Source organism: Gavialis gangeticus, unplaced genomic scaffold (assembly GCF_001723915.1).
Source record: "Gavialis gangeticus isolate Ggan-Ray unplaced genomic scaffold, GavGan_comp1, whole genome shotgun sequence".
In the NCBI taxonomy this organism is placed as follows: Eukaryota; Metazoa; Chordata; order Crocodylia; family Gavialidae; genus Gavialis; species Gavialis gangeticus.
The window spans coordinates 25,459,367-25,472,263 of record NW_017728998.1 but is presented as its reverse complement, the minus strand read 5'-3'; the positions used below and the strand labels follow the sequence as shown (position 1 = coordinate 25,472,263).

Below are 12,897 nucleotides of genomic sequence, written 5' to 3'. Positions count from 1 at the left end.
GCATGAATGTGCACAGGTAATTGTGCTTACCTGAAAAAAATCCTTTAAGATGCCAACTGTATTGCATCTATTGTCAACCAAACTGCATATATGTAGACTCCTGCTTTGGTGTAATGCACTGGGACTGATCTAGTTCTGACTCAGTTCAGTTCTGCTTGCCAGTTTATTGGGCTGTATTACTTTTGAGTGAGGAGTACAACACTCAGCCAAGCTCTCTCACTCTGGCAGGACGGGATATGAACAAGGGCCTGCTAAGAGCATGCTGCATTTGTACAAATAAATCCAAAGCACAAAGTGGTAGTCAGCAAACTTTAATTAAAATCTATTCCCCAGAAACCTGACAGAAAGTCTTTATTTGTATTCTGCTACTAGGAAAAGAAAAAGATATAAACACAGTTTCACTTGTCTTGTAGGATTTTCAGATATAAAAAGGCACCTTTATACAGCTTTGTACAGTCCTACAGCTGTTTCATTGTTCATAGTGAAGAGAAGACAACAAACATGATATCATCTGGAGTCTGCAACTTTAGCCTAGATGAGAAGACATCCCACACCACCATTATTCAGGAGGTAGTGGTTGATGTGGTAAAAATCTACCTTCTTGCTCAGATTTCAGTTTCCAGTTTCCACTTATTTGTTTTAAAAGAAACACACACACAAACAGGAGACTTTATAGGAGTGCAGGGGAACATTATTTTCTACAAGAAATCCATACATTACTGCTGGAGCATCAAGACGGGTCAGCTCGGTTAAAGAGTTCTTTTCAAATTTGTTGATTGTACTTCTACATCTTAAGAATATTTTAATGAAAAAGAGGAACAATTAACACCTACAGTTCAGATTCAACAAGTTTCAAATCAGAGAAAGTTATTTTTACCCTATAAGGCAAGGTTGAGGTGCCAACCCCAATTCTAAGATGAAATAGGAGATGGTGAATCTTGCTGGGCACAATTTATCTACTCCCTCCAATAAGATCCAACCTGGCATTTGCCAGATTTCTAATACAGCTATAAGGAAACAGAAGATTCAAGAATTATGACAAAGTTATGATGGGGACCAAACAAAGGCTCAGGAACATCACCAGAAAATCTCTTCATTCTTCCAAACAACCTTCACAGTATAAGTGCAGACAGTAGGCAAGGCTTTTCAAAAAGCATCCAAATACCTTTAGGACCCAAGTCCCATTTTTAAAAAAAATGGGAGTTAAGCCCCTATACCGCTAAAATGCTTTTGAAAATTTTACCCATGGTCAATTACACAGTAAGTCAGTTTTAGGATAATGCAGTAATTGAGTCTAATCTTTATATAAACCAAAATACTTAAACCTGTCTACTACACTTTCTAGACTTTACAATTGCCACCAATAATTAGTAATTGCTAGGTTAAAGGATCACAGTTGTCTGAATAAAATTCTTTATAAAGGGAAGAAAAAAAAAACTCTTCAGAAAGGTTTATTCTCCATACTGTATTTCTGCATTTAGCTCTTTTGTGAGAAAACTTATTAGCACTCCTGCCAACTTCTGTTGGAGGGCACCGTTTGCCATTACCAGTACAGTCAATTCAACAATATCAGTCCAATCTAAATTCCTGACAATTGCAAAGGCTTCCTCATAGAGCTTTTGTTGTTCAGCAGGAGGCAGTTCCAGTAAAATCTGTGGGATTGGCTTGAACTGTCCACTTGTCATCCATGCTCCAAGCAAGCCACCAACCGCACCCCCTAGAAAACAAAAAAAGATGATTTAGAGCCCCAAATCTGAAGTGACCGTCTCTGAATTCTACTCATTCGGTTTCAATGGTGCTACCATTTTAATTATCAATCAAATGTAGGTTGGTGTCCATAAGCACGTTTACTTTAATGTTTGTGTACAAGTCCAATTGACAGTGTCTAGAAAGGTCAATTCCAGTCAAACTACAGATCTCAAAACACACTCAACCCTAACTTAGAGCTGCAAGTCAGAGGTAAGTGGTCACCCCTTGGGGCATCTGTCTTTTCAGGATGAGCTGTATCTTTAAATAAAGCCTGGCAAAGGAAAGTACAAAACAAACCACACAGTTACGTTGGCTATCAATGTTAACATACTTATCTACTATGACACACTGGTGCAAGTGCTGCTATGCACTGGAACCACATGTCATGGTACAAGTTTCCCTGCTGTTATTTGGGGTGTTGTATTCTCCAAGCCTTGGTAAAGTCCTTGCATAAAAAGAGACTTACAATAGGTCAAACAAACCCACTGATTGCAATCTGTACTGATTATGACATCGTGAGCCTATTGACTGTTAAATCAACACTTCCCCCAGGGGGAGGCAGAGCTCCATATTCTCCAGCAAGTTCTTATTTTGTACAAGGAGCTGTTCTGGCTCATTCTTTGATTACTGGGAGGATCTTGGGTAACTAGTAGGTGGTTATTAATGCTGCTCTGAAAAATGACCTCACTTTCAAAAGAAGTTCTAATCCTAAATTGCAAAGTAATTCTCTTTGGTGCACAACACCAAGCTCGATGGTCCTGAATGAACCGCTTTCCCACACAGAAAAATCAGGAACATCTACACACATACAGCACAGGCCCAGAACCCAGTTCCTTGGCTTCCAGAATGCTTGCACTCAGGGACTATTCCTAAACTATAATTTACACACCTCTGGAAAGCATATTTCAAAAGACAAACAAGTTTACAGAGCTACCAATTCTACCCGTGATATCAGGGAAACATCTGAAAGCCAAAGATGGTTGCATTCATCTGCATGAAACTTTTAGGAGAACATCAATATCTGATTTAGGGACACTTGATGCCAAAGTCACTAGAAATATTGACATGCAAGTTTCTAGCAGTTTGAGAAAGGAAGATCTTTTACATGACCATTTCTTTTCCCCAGCAACAAACCTACCAATTCAGAGGGACTCAGGCAAGTGTTCCAAGCCCTGGAAAGCATAATATGCTGCAGTTTCTCAGGGACATAATGAAGGATGAGTTTCCTTTTTGTATAGCTCATCATGAGAAATATCTGTAACTCCTGCTAACCAATCTGTGGCACCAGCTTAATCCATGTACAGCAAAACTTCTACAGGTAAAGCACGATTAAATGCATTCCTGTACCCAAACTGAACACTTAAAAAAAGCTAAGGCAGGCTTTAATGCAGTCAGAGGGTCACTTATTTCTGCCTTTGCTTTGTGTCAGATTTTAACTCAGTCATAGCTGCATATTAGACAGGGACTTAGTCTCCCTTTTATACGCTGCTCTTGTTCCATTACCTGGTGGACAACCAGACAATATACCTTTTTATTTATCACTCCAACTGTTTAATTGCCTAAAACTATTCTCAGCCATTTTATGGAAGCAGATGGCCAGTTACGCCATTTTCTCTTGTTCTTCCTTGCCAGACTTAATGTTATAAGTGATTTACACGTACCCAGATTCACCTAATTTCTTAAAGTGGCTAGCATTAAAAAAAAAAATACAAAGACAAATCTCCCCTGCCAGTAATCCAATGCAGTGTCATTTTGAATTTCCTGCTGTTTTGCTTGCTGGATGCTTATTTTGCATTACCACACTTCCCCAATCCTGCTAAGCACTTAAGCATGCACACTATCTTTCTCCATAACAAGCATTCCTACTGAACTCTAGGGAAGGGCTTTAACACTCCTGGCCCAAATGTTCAAAGGTCTGAGGCCATCGGGACTTGACTAAGCCAGCTTTACAATGGCAGAGGTCCATAAAATAAAGGCATTTAGTTGAGTTCTCTCCTATCAGTATCTCTCTCTGCTACTAAGCTCAGAGCTTTCATTTCATTTTCATTATGCAGAGAAAAGACGTGACACAGAATACAGACACACATCCAACTGTGACAACAGGCACAGTGCATTTTTAAATACAACAAATTATCTTTCAGGGGACAGAAGTAATTGATTGTTTAGAAAGAATCTCCACTCCTCTGGTTAAGGTTAAACTGGAGCTATTTCTTCACCATCGCTTCATATCCAAGCAAAATAGAGTTCCCACAAGGAATAAAATGGAATTTCCAACCCCCTGTTCTCTGAAGTTGTAAAATGTTTGCTCCAAATGGGTCAATAACCTAGGACAGTTGTGCTCAACCTTTAGCCTGTAAGATTAATCTAACCTATGGAGCTGTGTCATCCAGTTTATGGGACTTCCCAGAGGTCCAGAAATTTGGCAGTAGGGTAGCAGTGGCAGCCTTAACTTCTGCAACAGAGTCCCAGAGTCAGAGCAATCAGTGTTGCCACCACTCCTCACCAACAAATTTCCAGCCCCGTGGGCTGGATTACATAGCCCTATGGGTTGGATGACACAGCCTGTGTGCAGGATTGCGCTGGCACATAGGATCTAGGTTTACTCATTTTAAACAGAGTACCTGGTTAATTAGGAACCGTCAAAACCATTCCTTTCAAGAAGGCAACAGTAGTACATGCAATTGTATTTTTCAAATTGAAAATGAAATTGGCAAGTTTTCCATTATGAAAACCTACTTCACCTTCCTTTTCACACATCATACATCGATTTGATAATTCCATCATCTCCAGGTCTTGTCATTCCAGCACTCAGTTCAACGAAGCCACAGCAAACTACATTTACCTACAGCTATTCCAGGTGGACCGCCTACCAAGCCCCCCAAAAAAGCTGTTGCACCCGCTAGCAGCGCTCCTCGCCCAGATTGCTTGATTGCAGCCTTCATTTTCTTCTCTTCAGAGACATGGCACAAGAGTTGCATCATATCTTTAATGCTGACTGGCATCTTGGCTGGTAGGATCCTGGAAACATAAGTTCACAAGTCAAGTCTGGAAGACAGTAAATAGGTATCAGACCTCTGACACCAAATGCTTACACTGTTTAGGTACCTAAGTGTGGGGCAGAAAACAGTGTTTAGCCACTCACTCAGAACAAGAAAGATTTGGAAATCAGAGCAGCATTTCTTCTTTCAGAAGGCAAGATAACAGTTTGACAAGCAACTAGCCTTTTAACCAAGCAGCAAGTGAAACCCCAATCAGAGGTTTGGTATGTTTACAAAACTATGTATGTCCAAATTTAAAGAAAAAAACCTGAGGACAAATAATCACAGCAAGGAAAGATTTTTAAAGTGATCCCTCTTTTTCATGGTCTGTTGCCTTTTACCTTAAGCAGTTGCCATATTGTGTCAGTGCTGTACATGGCTCCAGGGCAAAGAAGAAACAGGTAGTGCCTATTCTTACACAACTATAAGATTGTATCTGACAAGTCCTCCCTAGTATTTCCTCCTTCTCCTCTCTTGTATTGTGAACATTTTCACTAACTCAAATGTTTAAACCTAGCTTTCTCTTATTTTTTCATATGCTTAAGTTCCTTGATGCCTAATCATGAAAGGTACTGTGAGCCAGCAGCTCTTGCTAACCTCAGTAGCAGCTGGGTGTACTTTGCACTGATGTAACACCAGCCCCTGATGTGATGGTACCATGACACATTGTGGAAGCAAATGGATTGCATCTGCACTGCACCTTTTCCCAAAGGAAAGCTACAGCAAAGTTGATGGATCAGGCTCATTGTGTGCCCCTTCCACATTATATGGAACCAGTAAGGCAACTTTGAATATAGGTGTAGCTATACTTCCATTACGGTACAGCACATTTTCATTTGTTTTGAGATTGGCAGTTATGATGATTTATGCCAAATCATTCTGTTCTGAGGGTGCCTCATGCGGGGACTGAGGAAAAATTTTAGCAAACAGTTAAGTAATTTCTAAAATTGAAATTATAGATGAATATTCTGCCTATCAAAATTTTACAGCCCTTTCACCAAGAAGCTGCAACATCACTGTAAACCAAAAAAAAAAAAAAAACCTCCCAAAATCTGCTAATGGGTCACTATGCCGTCAGGAATAGGTTTTTTGCAATTCATATTTGGTTGGCTTACAAGCCTTCAAATATCCTGATCTGCACATCTTCAGCAGAGAAACAGCTAAACTCTATGAAGTTATAAAACATATTACCCCAGAACAGGAGAGCAAACATTTGAACTTGTGGTTGACAACATTCAAGACATAGTCAATTCAAAAGGCACAAAATAAAGATGATTCTTGTCCTTCAAGCCTTGTCCTTTGTTTAACCTTATATATAAAACCCCAAAGGATCTGGTGTTAGAAGGTGAAACTTCTACTTTTTTGAAAAGCTATAATTTTACAAAGAACCACCACCCCTTCCCCGTGTTACAGAGGACAGAAGGGCAGGTCTACACCACTTTGAAGACACCCCCAAGGGTGCCTCCCACAATGTGTTCCACCTGCTCTGCACATTTCCAGCATTCAAGAGGTTACTCCTGCTAACACTCACAAGCATGCTGGAGGCAGATCTCAAGAGCAGCAGGGCAGATGTACTCTTGAGTGGTAAAGCCACATGCTCAAAATTAAATACCAAAATTAAGGTTTCAGAGAACAGCTTCATTTGGTTCCCCAGTGTGTGTGTATTATAACCATAAGTATGGCTTGATGGCTAGAAAATGATATTTAGAGATTTGCTATTAGGAACTGTCTTGTAGGTAGAGTAAATACTGCATTGGTAGTACTGCAATGGTCCAGGGGAATGGCAAGGGTTAATTAGTTTCTAAAAGTCTGTCTGTGAAAAAATGTCATGCTCACAGCCTTTGAGGCAGACACTGTTTGAACCTAGCAGACAAGCAGGCACATACATCCGGGGAAATTGAAAACATGCAGACGGTGTTCCAGAGCAAGATAAGGAACCTGAAAAATTGACATCAGGTCACAGGGACCAGCTGCAAAGCCCTTCAGATTTCCAATTTTTGGGGGGGATGCCCAAAGTAAGACACTGGCAAATGACTGAATTAAGATACAAATGCACGATGCGTTTGTGGAGGCTGGCAACACAGAATGTGGACAGTATGATGACCACGGGGAAACCAATCAATGATACCTGGAAATGAAGAATTGTCAGGAGAAAAATAATACAAAAGGAGGGATTTTCAGAGCAGCGGGGGGGATCCTGAAGCCCTCATGGGCAGAGGGTGCACCACCTATCTGTCTCACCCACCTTTGGCGGGGTGGGGAGGGCGGGGTAAGACATTGGCCCTCGACCTCCAAGACAGCTAACATTCATGCAAAAAACCGTTCGCCAGGTAGTCCTCGCATACTGGCCAGGTGCACCAGTTTCCTTCTGAATCCTGGGGACTGGTAGGTAAGTAGGATGGGGGGGAGGGGAGGTGTTATTTTGTTTGCTTTGCCTGCATTACTCTTATCTGCTATCACAGTGTATCAGTAAAATTCCCCTATTATCAAATGCAGGTACCATGGTTGGTCTAAAGGTTGGGTCTCCCTGGAACACGGTATCAGGACTGGGTTCTAAATCCAGCGCCAGTAAGGCCTAGGGTTGCACACTGACCAAGCAGGAGAAAAAGTACTGAGTTGCAGCTCATTAAGCAAAAACCATCCATTTTGTGCACTAAATGAGATGGGGGCCTTGTAGAAAAATAATATGTAGGCATGTTCACATGCACCAAGCCTGAACTAAAGCTGCATATTAACGTTGGCATTTCTTAACTTAGTGTTTCACACTGCAACCTTTAAAGTGTTCTGTTAACAGAGCATGTCAATTCATTCAGAACCAAGTGCGCATTCATTTAACTTAAGTCAATTCCTTGCTGCGACTTTCCGGTATGGAAAAGCTGTTTGGGTGCAGCAGCAGAAGTAACCACTGCTGGAGAGAATCTCTCAGCTGACACTTCAGAATTTGAAAGTGAAAGCTTTTTTGCATCAAAATGGAAGATTCTCCCAACCACCGTTTTCTGTAACAAATTGTCAGTAATAGGGACAATGTAATAAGCCTTTACTGAGACAATAGCTAAGAGACTATGCTAAGCATTATGCCAAATAAGACCACACAACATACTCCCTGCCACAGTTTACAATTTAGCTAACAGAGATGACATCCGGATACAGGCAAGAGGCTATAAGCTGAACTGTTTCTTTTACCATGCATTTCTTATCTGCATAAAGATTCAAGATTGAAGAATGTGGACCCTACTTCCATTTTAAATCCATAAGATTGCCAGAGGATTTCTAATTTTTCCTGTGTAATCTCAGTCTGAGAATTAAGGATATGATCTGGATTAGAGCCTGGGTACCTGCTGAGTTCAATGCCTGCTTTCTGCCCATAGGCAAAGACTTCAGTTGACCCTCAAGACATATTGGCTGCTTGCAGATGTTAAAAAAAAAAAAAAAAAGCTGCGCTTTACTAGAGACTTGGCATGTTCTGGGCATGTGCTAGGCTCAGTGCAGAAAGAGGCAGTGCCTTAGTTGGGCCCTGATGTCTGTATAGATCAGGTGCTTTAGTGAGGCTTCTTTGATGCTTTTGTCTAATAGTTGATCACCTCAGCTTCAGCTAAAAGCACCAAAAAGCCTCACTGAAGCACCCAACCTATACAGACACTGCAGAGCTGGGTTGAAGTAATGCGCTGCTTCTTCTGGTAAAGCGCGGGGTTGCTGTTTTTTTTAATGCCTGCAAGCAGCCATAGTGAGCAACTAACTCTTCTTCCAACTCTAGAAGATCTCACCTGATGTGTCCACAAGGCAGGAGTTGCTAAAATGCCAGTGAGATAAGAAGCACACCCTGAACTAGCTCCACATCCGCTTTATGTCCGGTATAAACAGCACTCTGTCCCAGCTTCCTCACTTCACTGTGATCAGCTCTGTATAAACTAGCACCAGACTAGCAATGCTAGGAGGATGAGGAAAGCTCTTAGAACATGTCCCTTGTAACACGCCGCACTCTAGAAGGCACGAGCTCTCAGACTCTTCTTTTGTTTTGCTGTTTTACTTTATTTATTGCATGTACTAGATTGATATCCCACATTCCTCAAAAGAGACTCAGGACCTTATAACAAAAACCATATACAACTGTAAAAAAAAACTGCTTGGGGTCCTTCTGTCCTCTTGGTGCGAACGTGTGCCATAGTGCCAAATAAAGAGGTTTCCTTGTGGCAATATGAACACTATACCCCTTCCGGTCTGAGGCTATGTCTACCCAGTAAATTTAACGTGCTCCAGAAAGGAGTTATCAGGCCTACTGTGCTGCTTTGAGTGGGCTGCTGCTTAAACTGAACATCCCAGCTGGGTTTGTGTAATAGTTTGGAAGAGCTAATTTGCACTGCTGAGTGACATGCTAGTTAGCCTACCTGCAGGATACACAACTGCTGAGTTAGGAGGCAACCTGCTCTGTGCAGTGCAGCATGCTCGAGGATACTGTTTTTGAGCAGAACAGATAGATATGGCCTCCAGATTTGAGCAACTCATATTAAAGAGTCATAGAGATGGACATCCCCAACTGATTATTAAACACAGCGGTTCTTGTACCTCCCAGCAGAGGCTGCCTGAACATCAGATCAGAGCATCGTTCTGTGCTGACTCCCTACCAAACAGTGAGTCTATGACAAAGACTCTCTTCTGCTTTGCCCTACTTAGCTGAAAAACACTAACCCTGATTTCTCAACAGCTAAATTCAGTTGGGAGAAAAAACAGATCTGCTGACTAAGGAGACAGACCTCTTTCAGCAGTAGAAGCTAAGCTTTGGAGATTCCTCTCACAAGAGACAAGAATGACCCTGCTTCCACAGCTAATGCAAGACCAGTTTTCTCAAATGCCCTTCAGGTTCCTATCACAGGCCAACAGCATGCAGTAAACATGGTGACAATACTCAAATTCAGAGAGCATACAGTATTCAGGGGCTGTTACAGGGAACTCTAAATTTCAGACTAAATATCCCAGCAATAAAACAGTCTAACTACTCAACCAGTAGCCAGCTTTACTATGGTGGCCATTGAAGTGATGGACACAGACATCTGGATAGACTCTCCAGACAACTGAGAGTGGCTTTCTATGAAGTCATTACCTATATATATTAGAATCACAAGAGGGAATCTTTCCATTAAAATCTGATTGTAAAAAGAATAGAAAGACAGGACTCCAAGAGGTTTCCAGCTCTGGTTTCATTATGTCTCTATGACCCTGCCTTCGGCAATATACCTATATATTTTAACATCATGACCCTGATATAAATGGCTGTTATTGTCATATAGTCATCCTCTGTGACCACCAAATTATCAGTAAACAATTAACGAATGGAACAATGAACAATCATTAGACCACAAGGAGGAGCCTACATTTAGCAATCTGCAGAATCACTCGCCCTGATCGATAAAGTCCATAAAGTGCTGTTGACGAGTTTCTGGAAAAAAAAAAAGAGTCATCGTTAAATAACATGCTTACCTACAACAAAGGAGCCCCCTAAGAAGCCCCTACCTGCGCTCTGTTAGTTTGATGGAAATTGCTTCATCTGCACCTTTGAAAAATCTCACTTTCACCCCTTCATGTAGAGGTTTTATTTGTGAGCAAGGTGTATTGATTTAATTATTTGCATCAGGAAACCTTAAATCACAATTAATTTTAATCTCATTTTGAATTTGTACCTTTTATTGCCATAAATAGAAGTTCATTATTGGTTGGCATAACCATTAAAATGTGATAATTTGAAACTAAATATATCCCTTATATTAAATTGGATACAGTACTTTTTGAAACCAGGAAAACTTACAGTACCTATTTACACCTTAGTACATAGCTTTAAACAATTATGTAGCTCAGACCCTTGATTTTTACATTTTATATCACGCACTATCTTTTAGTATAATAGTGCTTGTTTTCTATAATTTTTTTACTCAAATGTGTCAAGCTGTGGAATTATTGGAATTTAATAAAAGTAGCAAAAAATAGCCTTGCAGCACTGTTTTTTGTTAGTCAAAAGGCACTGCTGAAAGCTTGCAAAGAAGATTTTTTTCCAAATATCTAGGTTGGTCTAATAAAAGATTTCAGATTTACCTGAAGAACCTTGTCTGCCTAAGTCCTTAGACCAACATGGCTACAACCTACGCCACTGCTAATAAAAAACATCCAACACATTTACTTAAGTTTATCAAAGCATGTTTTGAATCTAAATCTAACTGATTTGTTAAACAAAAGAAACAGTAACATTAGTCAGCTTGGATTGCTTCTAGTAACAGCTGGGTAGATTTCAAAGATATTTACATGCCTGAAGATATGGACTGGAATTTTCCAAAGCATCTAGCTCCCATAAAAAACCCAACTAGAACTGAAATAATTGAGAACTAGTTAAAAATTTCACACCTGAAAATTGTATTTACCTGTACCTTGAAGTGCCTAAATACTTTTGAAATTTTGACACGTCCTTTAGGTATTTGTGAGAGGCAAGGATTTGAGGGTGGCATCTTTTATGGGACCAACTGTGTAGTCAGGATAAAATTAGACAAGCTTTCAAATGCAAGATCTCTTTTCACAAGAAGCCAGGCACAGCACAGCACAGTTCAGGTGTTTAGAGTTAATATAGCTTACCTTTTCCACCTGCTTTTTATTCAGAAGTTAGAAGCTTCTCTACTTTTTCATCTCCCAGTCAGTTCCTCAAATCTTGAATGAGCGAGTCCAAAAGAAAAAAAGAAAGACAAACACCATTTGCAGCACTGCACCTAAACTGAAACTAAAAGAAATTAACAGCTTTTCTGTTTGGTGGAAAAAGAAAAGCACTGGCATTTGAATACATGCTAATACTAGCACTTGCTCTATTGTACAAACTGGAGGAAAAAGGCAAATACTTAAATACAGTGCATGATACTGTGATTTTTACAAGACTTCCACTGACCTCAAAAAGTAAAGTTTTTTTTCTTTTGATTCTCAGTATCATGAAAGAGATTATGAGTAGACTTTAGCTCATTAACATCTGAGGAGAACTTATTGATGCTGTGCTCATTTATTTATGTGATTTCAAGAGATTATTGTAAACTGAGGACTTAGCATAGGTTTGTCCATTTTATAGTTTATTTTTAAAAAGTTGATTTTTAAAATAAAACTACATTGAAACTATGAAACACATGAATTGTATTTTACAAAACAATTGACTTTCCCCCCATCCTACCTAGGAGGCCAGATCGCTGTACCGCTGAAAGGCTGGTGCCAGTCACCTGCCTACAGTTCTACAGAATGGATACACTGCTCCTGGCTCCACCGCCACGAAGCCTGCAAGGCCCGGTATCTCATCTCTTTACCAAGGCTAGCATCAAGCCAGGAGGTCGGATGCCGTGACTTTTAGTTCTGCTTTCAGTCTGGCTGCCTGACCTTGGTTACAACGTTTCACCTATTTGACAAACTATGAAACTGAAAATGGCTTCTTGTTTTTAGATGGACTGGGCACTGTCATTAACCCAGCAATCTGACCACCTCATTCCCACACCCAATCACTCCCACAGCTCCTCCTACCTACATCAAATTTAAGACCACTTGCCTCTGTTTCACAGCTCCGTGCAACTGGATCACCAGCTTCAATGCCCCTTTCCTTTATTTCTCCTAGATGTCCCCCTGTCCTTGTTGCAGTCTCCCTTCCAAAGCACAGTCTGGCCTACGTGCTCCTCTCTTCCTTGAAACCCCTCCTGAAGACTTGCAGCTTTCACGGGGCCCACAACCATCCAGTCGATGGCACCATTTCATTTAAATTACAAACCTGACTGGCAAATCACGTCCTCAATACAGACTTTGGATTTATGACACATTACAACCTGCCTGGCATCTGATTCACCATCTGACATCTGCCAGACCTGACCTCTTACGTTTTTCTTTTGTCTACCTTTTCTCCCCTGCCCTCCTTTTCTGCCCTTTGTGTTCCTAATTTCCAGCTATTCGCTTTTTCTCAGACAGCCTCTTTTCTACCTTGAATCACTACCTCTGTACCATCTCGCCTACTCACCTTTGGCCTCTCTTTCCCCTGTTCCTCCCCACCCTTCGCGGCTTTACCTTTTGTCTTCCCAGTCCCTACCTATTCCCACTGGCACCCTGCCAT

General features: G+C 40.8%; 1 protein-coding gene across 5 annotated transcripts in view; it reads right to left on the bottom strand.

Moving 5' to 3' along the window:
- Nucleotides 1–295: 295 nt before the first annotated feature.
- Nucleotides 296–12,897, bottom strand: part of CUNH19orf12 (chromosome unknown C19orf12 homolog) — a 13,257-nt gene continuing 655 nt past the window's right edge. Inside the window, exons 2-5 of one of the 5 annotated variants that reach the window (XM_019505640.1) lie at nucleotides 11,403–11,474; nucleotides 5,129–5,166; nucleotides 4,592–4,767; nucleotides 296–1,717 (exon numbers count right to left, since the gene is read on the bottom strand). In XM_019505640.1, coding sequence (XP_019361185.1) covers nucleotides 1,452–1,717; nucleotides 4,592–4,751 — 426 coding nt within the window. In that variant the 5' untranslated portion in view covers nucleotides 4,752–4,767; nucleotides 5,129–5,166; nucleotides 11,403–11,474 and the 3' untranslated portion in view covers nucleotides 296–1,451. Of the gene's footprint in view, nucleotides 1,718–2,887; nucleotides 3,062–4,591; nucleotides 4,768–5,128; nucleotides 5,167–11,402; nucleotides 11,475–12,897 lie in introns of those variants that run through there. The other 4 variants (XM_019505639.1, XM_019505642.1, XM_019505641.1 and 1 more) reach the window with 4 other exon arrangements.